This window comes from Crinia signifera, chromosome 2 (assembly GCF_055691185.1).
Source record: "Crinia signifera chromosome 2, ASM5569118v1, whole genome shotgun sequence".
NCBI lineage: Eukaryota > Metazoa > Chordata > Amphibia > Anura > Myobatrachidae > Crinia > Crinia signifera.
This window is the reverse complement of record NC_139218.1, coordinates 4,458,984-4,477,848: the sequence shown is the minus strand read 5'-3', so window position 1 is coordinate 4,477,848 and position 18,865 is coordinate 4,458,984. Positions and strand designations below refer to the sequence as shown.

The 18,865-nt window shown below is 54.5% G+C and overlaps 1 protein-coding gene across 1 annotated transcript in view; it reads left to right on the top strand.

The window, feature by feature from the left end:
• Positions 1–837: 837 nt before the first annotated feature.
• Positions 838–18,865, top strand: part of VTCN1 (V-set domain containing T cell activation inhibitor 1) — a 51,178-nt gene continuing 33,150 nt past the window's right edge. Inside the window, exons 1-3 of the mRNA XM_083170051.1 lie at positions 838–943; positions 2,815–3,165; positions 18,588–18,851. Of these exons, the coding sequence (XP_083026177.1) occupies positions 838–943; positions 2,815–3,165; positions 18,588–18,851 (721 nt within the window). The remainder of the gene's footprint in view (positions 944–2,814; positions 3,166–18,587; positions 18,852–18,865) is intronic.

Here is an 18,865-nt window from a genome sequence, read left to right as displayed (position 1 = left end):
CATATTTATACCAGGTCATCCATTTCAAGGGAGGAGGGTGTAGAGCAGGCATTCCCAACCACGGTCCTCAAGGCACACCAACAGTGCAGGTTTTAGTGATATCCAGGCTTTAGCACAGATGGTTTAATCAGAATCACTCAGGTACTAATTAAGTCACCTGTGCTCAAGCCTGGATATCTACAAACCTGCACTGTTGGTGTGCCTTGAGGACCGTGGTTGGGAATGCCTGGTGTAGAGAAATTCAGGATAAATTCGCTTTCCATTGTAAAGTGGAATTGGATTTTCCCACCAGAGGGGGTAAGGGTTGTTTCCATGCTTGGGCTAATGTGGCCTTGCTGCAATACTCATTTGTCCTTATAAATATCTACAGCGGGTTGGGATTCAGGGGGGGTCGGGATGTCATCCTTGGGGCTGGGTGTAGGGAGGGGCCCGTAACCGTATTGATAAGCTGAAAGACATCCATCCAGTAGTTACACAGTAAGTGACGGAACCAAAAGACATGACAGGGGTGGCCTACCTCGCAGCAGGCCCTCCAGCAGTGTTTGGGGCAGGACTGATCTCCTAATGCTAATACTGTAATCATTCTGTATGGTTTTTACCAGAGAAATATAGCACCTGGTGCAGAGGTGGACGCGGTTGTGGCGACTTCTATACGGTAATGCCGCTACAATTCCCACCTCTATGTATAAGCGTGTGTACAACGGTACAATATCCGAGACTCACGCTGGTAGCATTTCCATCCACTTTAGGTGCCACATCCAATCTGTCTCTATGGCAAGTGCCAACTGCGGCACTGCCCCATAATGAGGATACAATCGGACATAGGCAGACTGGACAATGATCTCGTCTCCTAACTTTCTGTCTCTCTCCATCCTTAGTATGATAATTATCATCATTCTCCTCGTCGCTGTCATCGCCCTGATTATCGGCCTCAGCGTGTCAGGTAAGTCAGGATCTGCACTGTGGTCACCCATGGTCTAGCCGTGTATAGTCAGAGGCGGACGGAGAATGTCACGCCTTCTGCCCGCTTGGCACCTAATAACACACTGGAGGAAATGTACTAAGAATACGAATATGACCCAGTTGAAAACAGGGCAGAATTACTAAGATGCCCTATTTACTGATTCGTATTTGGCCGATGGCGTAGGTGGACATATTCTGCCGTCAAATTTCCTACGTAGCAACAAATGGGTGCCGGACGGCTCCCCGACAGTCGGGATTCCGACAGTCATTACTCCGATGTTGGAATAACGACTGCTCCCTTGTGTGGGTCCACGACCCCCATAGAGGGAGAATAAAATAGGTGGTGAGCGCAGCGAGCCCGCAAGGGGCTTCATGGCGCTCCCCAGTCGAGTCCGAAGTCTGAGTAATGATTGTCGGAATCCCGACTGTAGGTGAATTATACCACACCCGCGACAAATAAGAGTTGGCAGCCTGCACGGATCTGCAATGTAAAAAAAAAAAAAATATAATAATGAAAATCTGATGCTGGTTTCAAAAAATCCAGGGGACCCTTATTTCATTTGCCCTGTGATTTTTTTGAAACCAGGACTGTCTCTTTTAACCCCCGGGCTGGTTATGGCTATTGGGGGGGGGGGCACGCCGTTTTTTTTTTTATTATTTATGCAGGCTTGTGCCAAATGCGTCTGGAAATGATCTGTATTTTCCAGGTGTATTTCGCGACAATTACCGGACGTATATTGCATATGGCCACTTAGTAAATTAGGAATCACCATTATACTGAATGGCGTTTCCTAGTTGTATTCTTTTGATGGCGTATGCATTCATATTTGAAAATAGGAATGTGCCATGAATACGAGTTGACTTGTTTTCGGCACAATAAATGCCAGAAATACGTGTAGGGGGCGTATTTGCATAGAACTTTCTACGAATACACCTAAAATGGGAGAATTTCGCTTAGTAAATTTCCCCATTATATCTAATCATTGCTCACCCGACTGAGAAACCCAACATAAAACACATCCCATCTGCACACCCATTAATATTCACAGAACATTTAATCAATGACTTTTAATAATGTTTAAGCCCCATAAAAACGGATTCGGTATGAAATCCCAACGGTCAAAATACCGACAGGGTCAAAATACCGACATACAGAATGTGCATGTGAAACTGTCAACATGACTTTGGGTCGCGAGGTCGACATGGGTTTTTCACTGTTTTTTTTACCTGAATGTCGACACAGTCGACATGGACACAGATGGAGGTGAACCGCAGCCCCTCGCTTCACTTGTAATGCTTCGGGCACGGTGTCTCGCTGCGCTCGGCACACTATTTTATTCTCCCGCCACGCCCTAGTGGATGGTAGGGCATGAAATACCGCCTGTCGGCACATGTCGGGACAAAAACAGGGAAAAACCCCATGTCGACCTCGCGACCTGTCGACCCAAAGTCATGTTAACAGTTTCACCTGTACATTCTATATGTCGGCATTTTGACCTTGTCGGGATTTTAAATGTCGGGATTTTGTCCTTGTCGGGATTTTGTCCTTGTCGGGATTTTGTCCATGTCGGTATTATGACCCATTCGGGATTTTGACCCTGTCGGGATTTTGACCCTGTCGGGATTTTAAATGTCGGGATTTTGTCCTTGTCGGGATTTTAAATGTCGGGATTTTGTCCTTGTCGGGATTTTGTCCTTGTCGGTATTATGACCCATTCGGGATTTTGACCCTGTCGGGATTTTGACTGCATCCCCATAAAAACATACGATAAAATCAGCAGTAATGCTATGAATCAGGCCCTCTAACCCTAGAATTAGATGCTGTATGACACGTGGCTTGTGTCCTCCTAGGTAACGCCACCACCAATGACGTGACCACAGTGAATGCTGTGGGGCAGTTCGGGCAGAATGTCATACTCAGCTGCACCTTCACCCCCGACGTGAAGAAGTCCAGCGACGTCCTGTGGGAAAAGGTGGGCAAGACGAGCGTCACCGTGTACAAGTACCAGAATGGGAAGATCTCGCTGACGGACCAGAGCTCCCTCTACAGCGGGCGAACCTCTCTCTTTATCAACCAGCTGGCAGCTGGCAATGCATCCCTACTACTCAGCAGGGTACAGAAGGGTGATGAGGGCACCTACAGATGTACCATCAGCAACTCCAATGGCATCGGACAGAACAGCCTGAGCCTCAGTGTTGGAGGTGAGTAGGCTGGAGGAGAGGTGAGGCGTGGTCAGGAGGAGGGGTGAGGCATGGTCAGGAGGAGGGGTGAGGCATGGTCAGGAGGAGGGGTGAGGCATGGTCAGGAGGAGAGGGGAGGCATGGTCAGGAGGAAAGGTGAGGCATGGTCAGGTGGAGAGGTGAGGCATGGTTAGGAGGAGAGATGAGGCATGGTCAGTAGAAGAGGTGAGGCGTGGTCAGGAGGAGAGGGGAGGCGTGGTCAGGAGACATGAGGCATGGTCAGGAGGAGAGGTGAGGCATGGTCAGGAGGAGAGATGAGGCATTGTCAGGAGGAGGGGTGAGGCATGGTCAGGAGGAGAGGTGGGGCGTGGTCAGGAGGAGAGGTGAGCCATGGTCAGGAGAGGTGAGGCATGGTCACGAGAGGTGAGGCATGGACAGGAGGAGAGGTGAGGCATGGTCAGGAGGAGAGATGAGGCATTGTCAGGAGGAGGGGTGAGGCATGGTCAGGAGGAGAGGTGAGGCGTGGTCAGGAGGAGAGGTGAGGCATGGTCACGAGAGGTGAGGCATGGACAGGAGGAGAGGTGAGGCATGGTCAGGAGGAGAGATGAGGCATTGTCAGGAGGAGGGGTGAGGCATGGTCAGGAGGAGAGGTGAGGCGTGGTCAGGAGAGGTGAGACATGGTCAGGAGGAGAGGTGAGACATGGTCAGGAGGAGGGGTGAGGCATGGTCAGGAGGAGAGGTGAGACGTGGTCAGGAGGAGGGGTGAGGCATGGTCAGTAGGAGAGGTAAGGCATGGTCAGGAGAAGGGGTGAAGCATGGTCAGGAGGAGAGGTGAGGCATGGTCAGGAGGAGAGGTGAGGCGTGGTCAGGAGGAGAGGTGAGGCATGGTCAGGAGGAGACGTGAGGCATGGTCAAGAGGTAAGGGGAGGGATGGTCAGGAGGAGAGGTGAGGCATGGTCAGGAGGAGGGGTGAGGCATGGTCAAGAGGAAAGGGGATGGATGGTCAGGAGTAGAGGTGAGGCATGGTCAGGAGGAAAGGTGAGGCATGGTCAGGAGGAGGGGTGAGGCATGGTCAGGAGGAGACGTGAGGCATGGTCAGGAGGAGACGTGAGGCATGGTCAGGAGGAGAGGTGAGGTATGGTCAGGAGGAGAGGGGAGGCATGGTAAGGAGGAGAGGTAAGGCATGGTCAGGAGGAGAGGTGAGGCATGGTCAGGAGGAGAGGTGAGGCATGGTAAGGAGGAGAGGTGAGGCATGGTAAGGAGGAGAGGTGAGGCATGGTCAGGAGTAGAGGTGAGGCATGGTCAGGAGGAGAGGTGAGGTATGGTCAGGAGGAGAGGGGAGGCATGGTAAGGAGGAGAGGTGAGGCATGGTAAGGAGGATAGAGGAGGCATGGTCAGGAGGAGAGGGGAGGCTTGGTCAGGAGGAGAGGTGAGGCATGGTAAGGAGAGGTGAGGCATGGTAAGGAGGAGAGGTGAGGCATGGTCAGGAGGAGAGGGGAGGCATGGTCAGGAGGAGAGGTGAGGCATCATATGGAGGAGAGGTGAGGCATGGTCAGGAGGAGAGGTGAGGCATGGTCAGGAGGAGAGGTGAGGCATGATCAGGAGGAGAGGTGAGGTATGGTCAGGAGGAGAGGGGAGGCATGGTAAGGAGGAGAGGTGAGGCATGGTCAGGAGGAGAGAGGAGGCATGGTCAGGAGGAGAGGGGAGGCATGGTCAGGAGGAGAGGTGAGGCATGGTTAGGAGAGGTGAGGCATGGTCAGGAGGAGAGGTGAGGCATGGTCAGGAGGAGAGGTGAGGCATGGTCAGGAGGAAAGGTGAGGCATGGTCAGGAGGAGAGGTGGGGCATGGTCAAGAGGAGAGGTGGGGCATGGTCAAGAGGAGAGGTGGGGCATGGTCATGAGGAGAGGTGGGGCATGGTCAGGAGGAGAGGTGGGGCATGGTCAAGAGGATAGGTGGGGCATGGTCAAGAGGAGAGGTGGGGCATGGTCAGGAGGAGAGGGGAGGCATGATCAGGAGGAGAGGTGAAGCATGATCAGGAGGAGAGGTGAAGCATGATCAGGAGGAAAGGTGAGGCATGGTCAGGAGAAGAGAGGAGGCATGGTCAGGAGGAGAGGGGAGGCATGGTCAGGAGGAGAGGTGAGGCATGGTAAGGAGAGGTGAGACATGGTCAGGAGGAGAGGGGAGGCATGGTAAGGAGGAGAGGTGAGGCATGGTCAGGAGGAGAGGTGAGGCATGGTCAGGAGGAGAGGGGAGGCATGGTCAGGAGGAGAGGTGAGGCATGGTCAGGAGGAGAGGTGAGGCATGGTCAGGAGGGGAGGTGAGACATGGTAAGGAGAGGTGAGGCATGGTCAGGAGGAGAGGAGAGGCATGGTAAGGAGGAGAGGTGAGGCATGGTCAGGAGGAGAGGTGAGGCATGGTCAGGAGGAGAGGTGAGTCATGGTCAGGAGGAGAGGTGAGGCATGGTCAGGAGGAAAGGTGAGGCATGGTCAGGAGGAGAGGGGAGGCATGGTAATGAGGAGAGGTGAGGCATGGTCAGGATGAAAGGTGAGGCATGGTCAGGAGGAGAGGTGAGGCATGGTCAGGAGGAGAGGTGAGGCATGGTCAGGAGGAGAGGTGAGGCATGGTCAGGAGGAGAGGTGAGGCATGGTCAGGAGGAGAGGAGAGGCATGGTAAGGAGAAGAGGTGAGGCATGGTCAGGAGGAGAGGTGAGGCATGGTCAGGAGGAGAGGGGAGGCATGGTCAGGAGGAGAGGTGAGTCATGGTCAGGAGGAGAGGTGAGGCATGGTAAGGAGGAGAGGTGAGGCATGGTAAGGAGGAGAGGTGAGGCATGGTCAGGAGGAGAGGTGAGGCATGGTAAGGAGGAGAGGTGAGGCATGGTCAGGAGGAGAGGGGAGGGATGGTAAGGAGGAGAGGTGAGGCATGGTCAGGAGGAGAGGTGAGGCATGGTCAGTAGGAGAGGTGAGGCATGGTCAGGAGGAGAGGTGAGGCATGGTCAGGAGAAGAGGGGAGGCATGGTCAGGAGGAGAAGGGAGGCATGGTCAGGATGAGAGTTGAGGCATGGTAAGGAGAGGTGAGGTATGGTCAGGAGGAGAGGGGAGGCATGGTAAGGAGGAGAGGTGAGGCATGGTCAGGAGGAGAGAGGAGGCATGGTCAGGAGGAGAGGTGAGGTATGGTCAGGAGGAGAGGTGAGGCATGGTCAGGAGGAGAGGTGAGGCATGGTCAGGAGGAAAGGTGAGGCATGGTCAGGAGGAGAGGTGGGGCATGGTCAAGAGGAGAGATGGGGCATGGTCAAGAGGAGAGGTTGGGCATGGTCAGGAGGAAAGGGGAGGCATGATCAGGAGGGGAGGTGAAGCATGGTCAGGAGGAAAGGTGAGACATGGTCAGGAGGAAAGGTGAGGCATGGTAAGGAGGAGAGGTGAGGCATGGTCAGGAGGAGAGGTGAGGCATGGTCAGGAGGAGAGGTGAGACATGGTAAGGAGGAGAGGTGAGGCATGGTCAGGAGGAGAGGTGAGGCATGGTCAGGAGGAGAGGTGAGGCGTGGTCTGGAGGAGAGGTGAGGCATGGTCAGGAGAAGAGAGGAGGCATGGTCAGGAGGAGAGGGGATGCATGGTCAGGAGGAGAGGTGAGGCATGGTAAGGAGAGGTGAGACATGGTCAGGAGGAGAGGGGAGGCATGGTAAGGAGGAGAGGTGAGGCATGGTCAGGAGAAGAGAGGAGGCATGGTCAGGAGGAGAGGGGATGCATGGTCAGGAGGAGAGGTGAGGCATGGTAAGGAGAGGTGAGACATGGTCAGGAGGAGAGGGGAGGCATGGTAAGGAGGAGAGGTGAGGCATGTTAAGGAGGAGAGGTGAGGCATGGTCAGGAGGAGAGGTGAGGCATGGTAAGGATGAGAGGTTGTGCATGGTCAGGAGGAGAGGTGAGGCATGGTCAGGAGGAAAGGTGAGGCATGGTCAGGAGGAGAGGTGGGGCATGGTCAGGAGGAGAGGTGGGGCATGGTCAAGAGGAGAGGTGGGGCATGGTCAAGAGGAGAGGTGGGGCATGGTCAGGAGGAGAGGGGAGGCATGGTCAGCAAGGCGAGGCATGGTCAGGAGGAGAAGTGGGGCATGGTCAGGAGGAGAGGGGAGGCATGGTCAGGAGGAAAGGTGAGGCATGGTCAGGAGGAGAGGGGAGGCATGGTCAGGAGGAAAGGTGAGGCATGGTCAGGTGGAGAGGTGAGGCATGGTCAGGAGGTAAGGCTAGGCATGGTAAGGAGGAAAGGTGAGGCATGGTCAGGAGGAAAGGTGAGGCATGGTCAGGAAGAAAGGTGAGGCATGGTCTGGAGGAAAGGTGAGGCATGGTCAGGAGGAGAGGTGAGGCATGGTCAGGGGGAAAGGGTAGGGATGGTCACCAAGGCGAGGCATGGTCAGGAGGAGAGGTGGGGCATGGTCAGGAGGAGAGGGGAGGCATGTTTAGGAGGAAAGGTGAGGCATGGTCAGGTGGAGAGGTGAGGCATGGTCAGGAGGAGAGGTGAGGCATGGTCAGGAGGAGAGGTGAAGCATGGTCAGGAGGAGAGGGGAGGCATGGTCAGGAGGAAAGGCGAGGCATGGTCAGGAGGAGAGGTGAGGCATGGTCAGGGAGAAAGGGTAGGGATGGTCAGCAAGGCGAGGCATGGTCAGGAGGAGAGGTGGGGCATGGTCAGGAGTAGAGAGGAGGCATGGTCAGGAGGAAAGGTGAGGCATGGTCAGGAGGAGAGGTGAGGCATGGTCAGGAGGAGAGGTGAGGCATGGTCAGGGGGAAAGGGGAGGGATGGTCCGGGGGAAAGGGGAGGGATGGTCAGGAGGAGAGGTGGGGCATGATCAGGAGGAGAGGTGGGGCATGGTCAGTAGGAGAGGGGAGGCATGGTCAGGAGGAGAGGGGAGGCATGGTCAGGAGGCAAGGTGAGGCATGGTCAGGTGGAGAGGTGAAGCATGGTCAGGAGGAGAGGTGAGGGATGGTCAGGAGGAAAGGGGAGGGATGGTCAGCAATGTGAGGCATGGTCAGGAGGAGAGGTGGGGCATGGTCAAGAGGAGAGGTGAGGCATGGTCAGGAGGAGAGGTGAGGCGTGGTCAGGAGGAGAGGCATGGTCAGGAGGAGAGGTGAGGCATGGTCAGGAGGAGAGGTGAGGCATGGTCAGGAGGAAAGATGAGGCATGGTCAGGAGGAAAGGTGAAGCATTGTCAGGAGGAGGAGAGGTGAGGGCATGGTCACTAGAAGAGGTGAGGGCTGGTCAGTTAGTAGGTAGCGGGTCTCTCCTTCTCGGCCCGGCAGCATATTCCCAGTGTCAGAGTCTCTGCTTTTAATATGCAGGTGCCAGCTTCTTCTACTGACATTTTTTGGCATAAAACAAGAAAAGCAGCCAGTAACTGAGCACCAGGGTAACACCATGCTGCACTGCAGGGAGGCAGATGTAACATGTGTAGGGAGTTAGATGTGAAAGGGGCGTTTTTCTAGCTCAGAGCTACATTGCAGTGTGAGAATAAAGTACCCAGCATGTGTGGGCTACATGCAGAAGCAGCCAGTAACCAAGCACCTGGGTGACACCATGCTGCACTGCAGGGGGCAGATGTTACATGTGCAGAGTTAGGTGTGGGCAGGGCATGTCCTAATTCAGAGCTACATTGCAGTTGGAGAATAACGTTGCCCAGCATGTGTGGGCTACATGCAAAAGCAGCCATTAACCAAGCACCTGGTGCACTGCAGCGCTATGCTGCACTGCAGGGGGAAGATGTAACATGTGCAGAGAGTTAGGTGTGGGAGGGGCAGGTCCTAGCTCAGCGCTACATTTCGGTGTGAGAATAAAGCTGTCCAGCATGTGTAGGCTACATGCAGAAGCAGCCAGTAACCAAGCACCTGGGTAACACCATGCTGCACTGCAGGGGGCAGATGTAACATGTGTAGGGAGTTAGATGTGGGAGGGGCGTGTCCTAGCTCAGAGCTACATTGCAGTGTGAGAATAAATCTGCCCAGCATGTGTGGGCTACATACAGAAGCAGCCAGTAACTGAACACCTGGGTGACACCATGCTGCACTGCAGGGGGGCAGATGTAACCTTTGCAAAGTTAAGGCCCCCATACATTAGGCTGACTTGTCCTTAAGACAAGTCGGACCCAATTCTCCTGTGAGCCGCCCGGGAGCTCCCCGGGAAGCTCACACACAATTTGGCACTTGATGAGCCAAATTTGACATGTGATAAATCGCTTGCGATTTATCACGTCGGGTCGCAGGGGGGGGGCGGGCGGTGAGGGGCAGGGGGCGGCGGTGCTCTCATCAGGGGGAGTAGTGGGGCGGGCAGCGGGTCCCTGAGCGCCGGGGAGTGCTGACCTGGCCGGGCGGTGATGTTCATATATATCAGCTGCGCTGCGGGAGTCGGGAGGGGACATGGTGCCGGGTGCCGGGTGCGGCGAGTGCTGCTGGCTGACCTGGCCGGGCATGTGATAACAAATAGCATCGGCGGGGACGGGACGCGCAGTGGCGGCTATTAGAGAGAGCTCTCAGCCAATCAGAGAACGGCCGGTCATATGACAGGTATTTTAAAAATCGAATAGCCGCGACTGCGCGTCCCGTCCCCGCCGCTGCTATTTGTTATCACATGCCCGGCCAGGTCAGCCAGCAGCACTCGCCGCACCCGGCACCACGTCCCCTCCCGACTCCCGCAGCGCTGCCGATATATATGAACATCACCGCCCGGCCAGGTCAGGGACCCGCTGCCCGCCCCACTGCTCCCCCGGTGTCTGCATGCATATGCCTGTCAGGTGGGCAGGCATATGCATACAGGGAGGTCGGACGTGATCGTATGTACTGACCGTCCGACCTCCCTGATCCGGTCCGATGCGCACGGGACCGCGCATCGGATCGGATCAGATATCACACACCTGTGATTTTGGGGCGATTTTACCCGGTTATCGGCACAAAGTGCCGAAATCGGATGAAATCGTCCCAAAATCGGATAGTGTATGGGGGCCTTTAGTTGTGGGCTACATGCAGAAGCAGCCAGTAACTGAGCACCTGGTAACACCATGCTGTACTGCAGGGGGGCAGATGTAACATGTGCAGAGTTAGGTGTGGGCTACATGCAGAAGCAGCCAGAAACTGAGCACCTGGTAACACCATGCTGTACTGCAGGGGGGCAGATGTAACATGTGCAGAGTTAGGTGTGGGCTACATGCAGAAGCAGCCAGTAACTGAGCACCTGGTAACACCATGCTGTACTGCAGGGGGGCAGATGTAACATGTGCAGAGTTAGGTGTGGGCTACATGCAGAAGCAGCCAGTAACTGAGCACCTGGGTAACACCATGCTGTACTGCAGGGGGCAGATGTAACATGTGCAGAGTTAGGTGTGGGCTACATGCAGAAGCAGCCAGTAACTGAGCACCTGGTAACACCATGCTGTACTGCAGGGGGGCAGATGTAACATGTGCAGAGTTAGGTGTGGGCTACATGCAGAAGCAGCCAGTAACTGAGCACCTGGGTAACACCGTGCTGCACTGCTGGGGGGCAGATGTAAAATGAGCAGAGTTAGGTGTGGGCTACATGCAGAAGCAGCCAGTAACTGAGCACCTGGGTAACACCATGCTGCACTGCAGGGGGGCAGATGTAATATGTGCAGAGTTAGGTGTGGGCTACATGCAGAAGCAGCCAGTAACTGAGCACCTGGGTAACACCATGCTGTACTGCTGGGGGGCAGATGTAACATGTGCAGAGTTAGGTGTGGGCTACATGCAGAAGCAGCTAGTAACTGAGCACCTGGGTAACACCATGCTGCACTGCAGGGGGCAGATGTAACATGTGCAGAGTTAGGTGTGGGCTACATGCAGAAGCAGCCAGTAACTGAGCACCTGGGTAACACCATGCTGCACTGCAGGGGGCAGATGTAATATGTGCAGAGTTAGGTGTGGGCTACATGCAGAAGCAGCCAGTAACTGAGCACCTGGGTAACACCATGCTGCACTGCAGGGGGGCAGATGTAACATGTGCAGAGTTAGGTGTGGGCTACATGCAGAAGCAGCCAGTAACTGAGCACCTGGGTAACACCGTGCTGCACTGCAGGGGGGCAGATGTAACATGTGCAGAGTTAGGTGTGGGCTACATGCAGAAGCAGCCAGTAACTGAGCACCTGGGTAACACCATGCTGCACTGCAGGGGGGCAGATGTAATATGTGCAGAGTTAGGTGTGGGCTACATGCAGAAGCAGCCAGTAACTGAGCACCTGGGTAACACCATGCTGTACTGCTGGGGGGCAGATGTAACATGTGCAGAGTTAGGTGTGGGCTACATGCAGAAGCAGCCAGTAACTGAGCACCTGGGTAACACCATGCTGCACTGCAGGGGGGCAGATGTAACATGTGCAGAGTTAGGTGTGGGGTACTTGCAGAAGCAGCCAGTAACTGAGTACCTGGGAAACACCATGCTGCACTGCAGGGGGGCAGATGTAATATGTGCAGAGTTAGGTGTGGGCTACATGCAGAAGCAGCCAGTAACTGAGTACCTGGGAAACACCATGCTGCACTGCAGGGGGCAGATGTAACATGTGCAGAGTTAGGTGTGGGCTACATGCAGAAGCAGCCAGTAACTGAGCACCTGGGTAACACCATGCTGCACTGCAGGGGGCAGATGTAACATGTGCAGAGTTAGGTGTGGGCTACATGCAGAAGCAGCCAGTAACTGAGCACCTGGGTAACACCATGCTGCACTGCAGGGGGCAGATGTAACATGTGCAGAGTTAGGTGTGGGCTACATGCAGAAGCAGCCAGTAACTGAGCACCTGGGTAACACCATGCTGCACTGCAGGGGGCAGATGTAACATGTGCAGAGTTAGGTGTGGGCTACATGCAGAAGCAGCCAGTAACTGAGCACCTGGGTAACACCATGCTGCACTGCAGGGGGGCAGATGTAACATGTGCAGAGTTAGGTGTGGGCTACATGCAGAAGCAGCCAGTAACTGAGCCCCTGGGTAACACCATGCTGCACTGCAGGGGGGCAGATGTAACATGTGCAGAGTTAGGTGTGGGCTACATGCAGAAGCAGCCAGTAACTGAGCCCCTGGGTAACACCATGCTGCACTGCAGGGTGGCAGATGTAACATGTGCGGAGAGTTATGTGTGGGCTACATGCAGAAGCAGCCAGTAACTGAGCACCTGGTAACACCATGCTGCACTGCAGGGGGCAGATGTAACATGTGCAGAGTTAGGTGTGGGCTACATGCAGAAGCAGCCAGTAACTGAGCACCTGGGTAACACCATGCTGCACTGCAGGGGGCAGATGTAACATGTGCAGAGAGTTAGGTGTGGGCTACATGCAGAAGCACCCAGTAACTGAGCACCTGGGTAACACCATGCTGCACTGCAGGGGGGCAGATGTAACATGTGCAGAGTTAGGTGTGGGCTACATGCAGAAGCAGCCAGTAACTGAGCACCTGGGTAACACCATGCTGTACTGCTAGGGGGCAGATGTAACATGTGCAGAGTTAGGTGTGGGCTACATGCAGAAGCAGCCAGTAACTGAGCACCTGGGTAACACCATGCTGCACTGCAGGGGGCAGATGTAACATGTGCAGAGTTAGGTGTGGGCTACATGCAGAAGCAGCCAGTAACTGAGCACCTGGGTAACACCATGCTGCACTGCAGGGGGCAGATGTAACATGTGCAGAGTTAGGTGTGGTCTACATACAGAAGCAGCCAGTAACTGAGCACCTGGGTAACACCATGCTGCACTGGAGGGGGCAGATGTAACATGTGCAGAGAGTTAGCTGTGGGCTACATGCAGAAGCAGCCAGTAACTGGGTACCTGGGTAACACAATGCTGCACTGCAGGGGGTAGATGTAACATGTGCAGAGTTAGGTGTGGGCTACATGCAGAAGCAGCCAGTAACCGAGCACCTGGGTAACACCATGCTGCACTGCAGGGGGGCAGATGTAATATGTGCAGAGTTAGGTGTGGGCTACATGCAGAAGCAGCCAGTAACTGAGCACCTGGTAACACCATGCTGCACTGCAGGGGGCAGATGTAACATGTGCAGAGAGTTAGCTGTGGGCTACATGCAGAAGCAGCCAGTAACTGAGCACCTGGGTAACACCATGCTGCACTGCAGGGGGCAGATGTAACATGTACAGAGAGTTAGCTGTGGGCTACATGCAGAAGAAGCCAGTAACTGAGCACCTGGGTAACACCATGCTGTACTGCTAGGGGGCAGATGTAACATGTGCAGAGTTAGGTGTGGGCTACATGCAGAAGCAGCCAGTAACTGAGCACCTGGGTAACACCATGCTGCACTGCAGGGGGCAGATGTAACACGTGCAGAGTTAGGTGTGGGCTACATGCAGAAGCAGCCAGTAACTGAGCACCTGGGTAACACCATGCTGCACTGCAGGGGGGCAGATGTAACATGTGCAGAGTTAGGTGTGGGCTACATGCAGAAGCAGCCAGTAACTGAGCACCTGGGTAACACCGTGCTGCACTGCAGGGGGCAGATGTAACATGTGCAGAGTTAGGTGTGGGCTACATGCAGAAGCAGCCAGTAACTGAGCACCTGGGTAACACCATGCTGCACTGCAGGGGGCAGATGTAACATGTGCAGAGTTAGGTGTGGGCTACATGCAGAAGCAGCCAGTAACTGAGCACCTGGGTAACACCGTGCTGCACTGCAGGGGGCAGATGTAACATGTGCAGAGTTAGTTGTGGGCTACATGCAGAAGCAGCCAGTAACTGGGCACCTGGTAACACCATGCTGCACTGCTGGGGGGCAGATGTAACATGTGCAGAGTTAGGTGTGGGCTACATACAGAAGCAGCCAGTAACTGAGCACCTGGGTAACACCATGCTGCACTGCTGGGGGGCAGATGTAACATGTGCAGAGTTAGGTGTGGGCTACATGTAGAAGCAGCCAGTAACTGAGCACCTGGTAACACCATGCTGCACTGCAGGGGGCAGATGTAACATGTGCAGAGAGTTATGTGAGGGCTACATGCAGAAGCAGCCAGTAACTGAGCACCTGGGTAACACCATGCTGCACTGCAGGGGGGCAGATGTAACATGTGCAGAGTTAGGTGTAGGCTACATGCAGAAGCAGCCAGTAACTGAGCACCTGGGTAACACCATGCTGCACTGCTGGGGGGCAGATGTAACATGTGCAGAGTTAGGTGTGGGCTACATGCAGAAGCAGCCAGTAACTGAGCACCTGTAACACCATGCTGCACTGCAGGGGGCAGATGTAACATGTGCAGAGTTAGGTGTGGGTTACATGCAGAAGCAGCCAGTAACTGAGCACCTGTAACACCATGCTGCACTGCAGGGGGCAGATGTAACATGTGCAGAGTTAGGTGTGGGCTACATGCAGAAGCAGCCAGTAACTGAGCACCTGGGTAACACCATGCTGCACTGCAGGGGGCAGATGTAATATGTGCAGAGTTAGGTGTGGGCTACATGCAGAAGCAGCCAGTAACTGAGCACCTGGGTAACACCATGCTGTACTGCAGGGGGCAGATGTAACATGTGCAGAGTTAGGTGTGGGCTACATGCAGAAGCAGCCAGTAACTGAGCACCTGGTAACACCATGCTGTACTGCAGGGGGGCAGATGTAACATGTGCAGAGTTAGGTGTGGGCTACATGCAGAAGCAGCCAGTAACTGAGCACCTGGGTAACACCGTGCTGCACTGCTGGGGGGCAGATGTAAAATGAGCAGAGTTAGGTGTGGGCTACATGCAGAAGCAGCCAGTAACTGAGCACCTGGGTAACACCATGCTGCACTGCAGGGGGGCAGATGTAATATGTGCAGAGTTAGGTGTGGGCTACATGCAGAAGCAGCCAGTAACTGAGCACCTGGGTAACACCATGCTGTACTGCTGGGGGGCAGATGTAACATGTGCAGAGTTAGGTGTGGGCTACATGCAGAAGCAGCTAGTAACTGAGCACCTGGGTAACACCATGCTGCACTGCAGGGGGCAGATGTAACATGTGCAGAGTAAGGTGTGGGCTACATGCAGAAGCAGCCAGTAACTGAGCACCTGGGTAACACCATGCTGCACTGCAGGGGGCAGATGTAATATGTGCAGAGTTAGGTGTGGGCTACATGCAGAAGCAGCCAGTAACTGAGCACCTGGGTAACACCATGCTGCACTGCAGGGGGGCAGATGTAACATGTGCAGAGTTAGGTGTGGGCTACATGCAGAAGCAGCCAGTAACTGAGCACCTGGGTAACACCATGCTGCACTGCAGGGGGGCAGATGTAATATGTGCAGAGTTAGGTGTGGGCTACATGCAGAAGCAGCCAGTAACTGAGCACCTGGGTAACACCATGCTGTACTGCTGGGGGGCAGATGTAACATGTGCAGAGTTAGGTGTGGGCTACATGCAGAAGCAGCCAGTAACTGAGCACCTGGGTAACACCATGCTGCACTGCAGGGGGGCAGATGTAACATGTGCAGAGTTAGGTGTGGGGTACTTGCAGAAGCAGCCAGTAACTGAGTACCTGGGAAACACCATGCTGCACTGCAGGGGGGCAGATGTAATATGTGCAGAGTTAGGTGTGGGCTACATGCAGAAGCAGCCAGTAACTGAGCACCTGGGTAACACCATGCTGCACTGCAGGGGGCAGATGTAACATGTGCAGAGTTAGGTGTGGGCTACATGCAGAAGCAGCCAGTAACTGAGCACCTGGGTAACACCATGCTGCACTGCAGGGGGCAGATGTAACATGTGCAGAGTTAGGTGTGGGCTACATGCAGAAGCAGCCAGTAACTGAGCACCTGGGTAACACCATGCTGCACTGCAGGGGGCAGATGTAACATGTGCAGAGTTAGGTGTGGGCTACATGCAGAAGCAGCCAGTAACTGAGCACCTGGGTAACACCATGCTGCACTGCAGGGGGCAGATGTAACATGTGCAGAGAGTTAGGTGTGGGCTACATGCAGAAGCAGCCAGTAACTGAGCACCTGGGTAACACCATGCTGCACTGCAGGGGGGCAGATGTAACATGTGCAGAGTTAGGTGTGGGCTACATGCAGAAGCAGCCAGTAACTGAGCACCTGGGTAACACCATGCTGTACTGCTAGGGGGCAGATGTAACATGTGCAGAGTTAGGTGTGGGCTACATGCAGAAGCAGCCAGTAACTGAGCACCTGGGTAACACCATGCTGCACTGCAGGGGGCAGATGTAACATGTGCAGAGTTAGGTGTGGGCTACATGCAGAAGCAGCCAGTAACTGAGCACCTGGGTAACACCATGCTGCACTGCAGGGGGCAGATGTAACATGTGCAGAGTTAGGTGTGGTCTACATACAAAAGCAGCCAGTAACTGAGCACCTGGGTAACACCATGCTGCACTGGAGGGGGCAGATGTAACATGTGCAGAGAGTTAGCTGTGGGCTACATGCAGAAGCAGCCAGTAACTGGGTACCTGGGTAACACAATGCTGCACTGCAGGGGGTAGATGTAACATGTGCAGAGTTAGGTGTGGGCTACATGCAGAAGCAGCCAGTAACCGAGCACCTGGGTAACACCATGCTGCACTGCAGGGGGGCAGATGTAATATGTGCAGAGTTAGGTGTGGGCTACATGCAGAAGCAGCCAGTAACTGAGCACCTGGTAACACCATGCTGCACTGCAGGGGGCAGATGTAACATGTGCAGAGAGTTAGCTGTGGGCTACATGCAGAAGCAGCCAGTAACTGAGCACCTGGGTAACACCATGCTGCACTGCAGGGGGCAGATGTAACATGTACAGAGAGTTAGCTGTGGGCTACATGCAGAAGCAGCCAGTAACTGAGCACCTGGGTAACACCATGCTGTACTGCTAGGGGGCAGATGTAACATGTGCAGAGTTAGGTGTGGGCTACATGCAGAAGCAGCCAGTAACTGAGCACCTGGGTAACACCATGCTGCACTGCAGGGGGCAGATGTAACACGTGCAGAGTTAGGTGTGGGCTACATGCAGAAGCAGCCAGTAACTGAGCACCTGGGTAACACCATGCTGCACTGCAGGGGGGCAGATGTAACATGTGCAGAGTTAGGTGTGGGCTACATGCAGAAGCAGCCAGTAACTGAGCACCTGGGTAACACCGTGCTGCACTGCAGGGGGCAGATGTAACATGTGCAGAGTTAGGTGTGGGCTACATGCAGAAGCAGCCAGTAACTGAGCACCTGGGTAACACCATGCTGCACTGCAGGGGGCAGATGTAACATGTGCAGAGTTAGGTGTGGGCTACATGCAGAAGCAGCCAGTAACTGAGCACCTGGGTAACACCGTGCTGCACTGCAGGGGGCAGATGTAACATGTGCAGAGTTAGTTGTGGGCTACATGCAAAAGCAGCCAGTAACTGGGCACCTGGTAACACCATGCTGCACTGCTGGGGGGCAGATGTAACATGTGCAGAGTTAGGTGTGGGCTACATACAGAAGCAGCCAGTAACTGAGCACCTGGGTAACACCATGCTGCACTGCTGGGGGGCAGATGTAACATGTGCAGAGTTAGGTGTGGGCTACATGTAGAAGCAGCCAGTAACTGAGCACCTGGTAACACCATGCTGCACTGCAGGGGGCAGATGTAACATGTGCAAAGAGTTATGTGAGGGCTACATGCAGAAGCAGCCAGTAACTGAGCACCTGGGTAACACCATGCTGCACTGCAGGGGGGCAGATGTAACATGTGCAGAGTTAGGTGTAGGCTACATGCAGAAGCAGCCAGTAACTGAGCACCTGGGTAACACCATGCTGCACTGCTGGGGGGCAGATGTAACATGTGCAGAGTTAGGTGTGGGCTACATGCAGAAGCAGCCAGTAACTGAGCACCTGTAACACCATGCTGCACTGCAGGGGGCAGATGTAACATGTGCAGAGTTAGGTGTGGGTTACATGCAGAAGCAGCCAGTAACTGAGCACCTGTAACACCATGCTGCACTGCAGGGGGCAGATGTAACATGTGCAGAGTTAGGTGTGGGCTACATGCAGAAGCAGCCAGTAACTGAGCACCTGGGTAACACCATGCTGCACTGCAGGGGGCAGATGTAACATGTGCAGAGTTAGGTGTGGGCTACATGCAGAAGCAGCCAGTAACTGAGCACCTGGGTAACACCATGCTGCACTGCAGGGGGCAGATGTAACATGTGCAGAGTTAGGTGTGGGCTACATGCAGAAGCAGCCAGTAACTGAGCACCTGGGTAACACCATGCTGCACTGCAGGGGGCAGATGTAACATGTGCAGAGTTAGGTGTGGGCTACATGCAGAAGCAGCCAGTAACTGAGCACCTGGGTAACACCGTGCTGCACTGCTGGGGGGGCAGATGTAACATGTGCAGATGTAACATGTGCAGAGTTAGGTGTGGGCTACATGCAGAAGCAGCCAGTAACGTTGGTATGCATGCGCACTGAGAGATTGTAGCAGGACACGATGGATGGGAATACAGGGAACTTACTGTATATATCCTCTGTCTCCAGCTTTTTCTGCCATCACAATCACCAACACCTCCAGCAACACCCTGACATGTGACTCTGCCGCCTGGTCCCCCAAACCCAACATCACATGGCTGGACAACACAAATGGTACCAACTTGACCAACGTTTCCACCACCAGATTCGTGCCCAATCTCGACAGCACGTACGAGGTCCTCTCTGCCTACACGGGAATCCAGGAGAATGTGCAGTATTCCTGTATCCTGAACAATGGCCTGGCCCAAGCCGAGGGAGATGCGTTATTATCAGGTGTGTGTGAGACA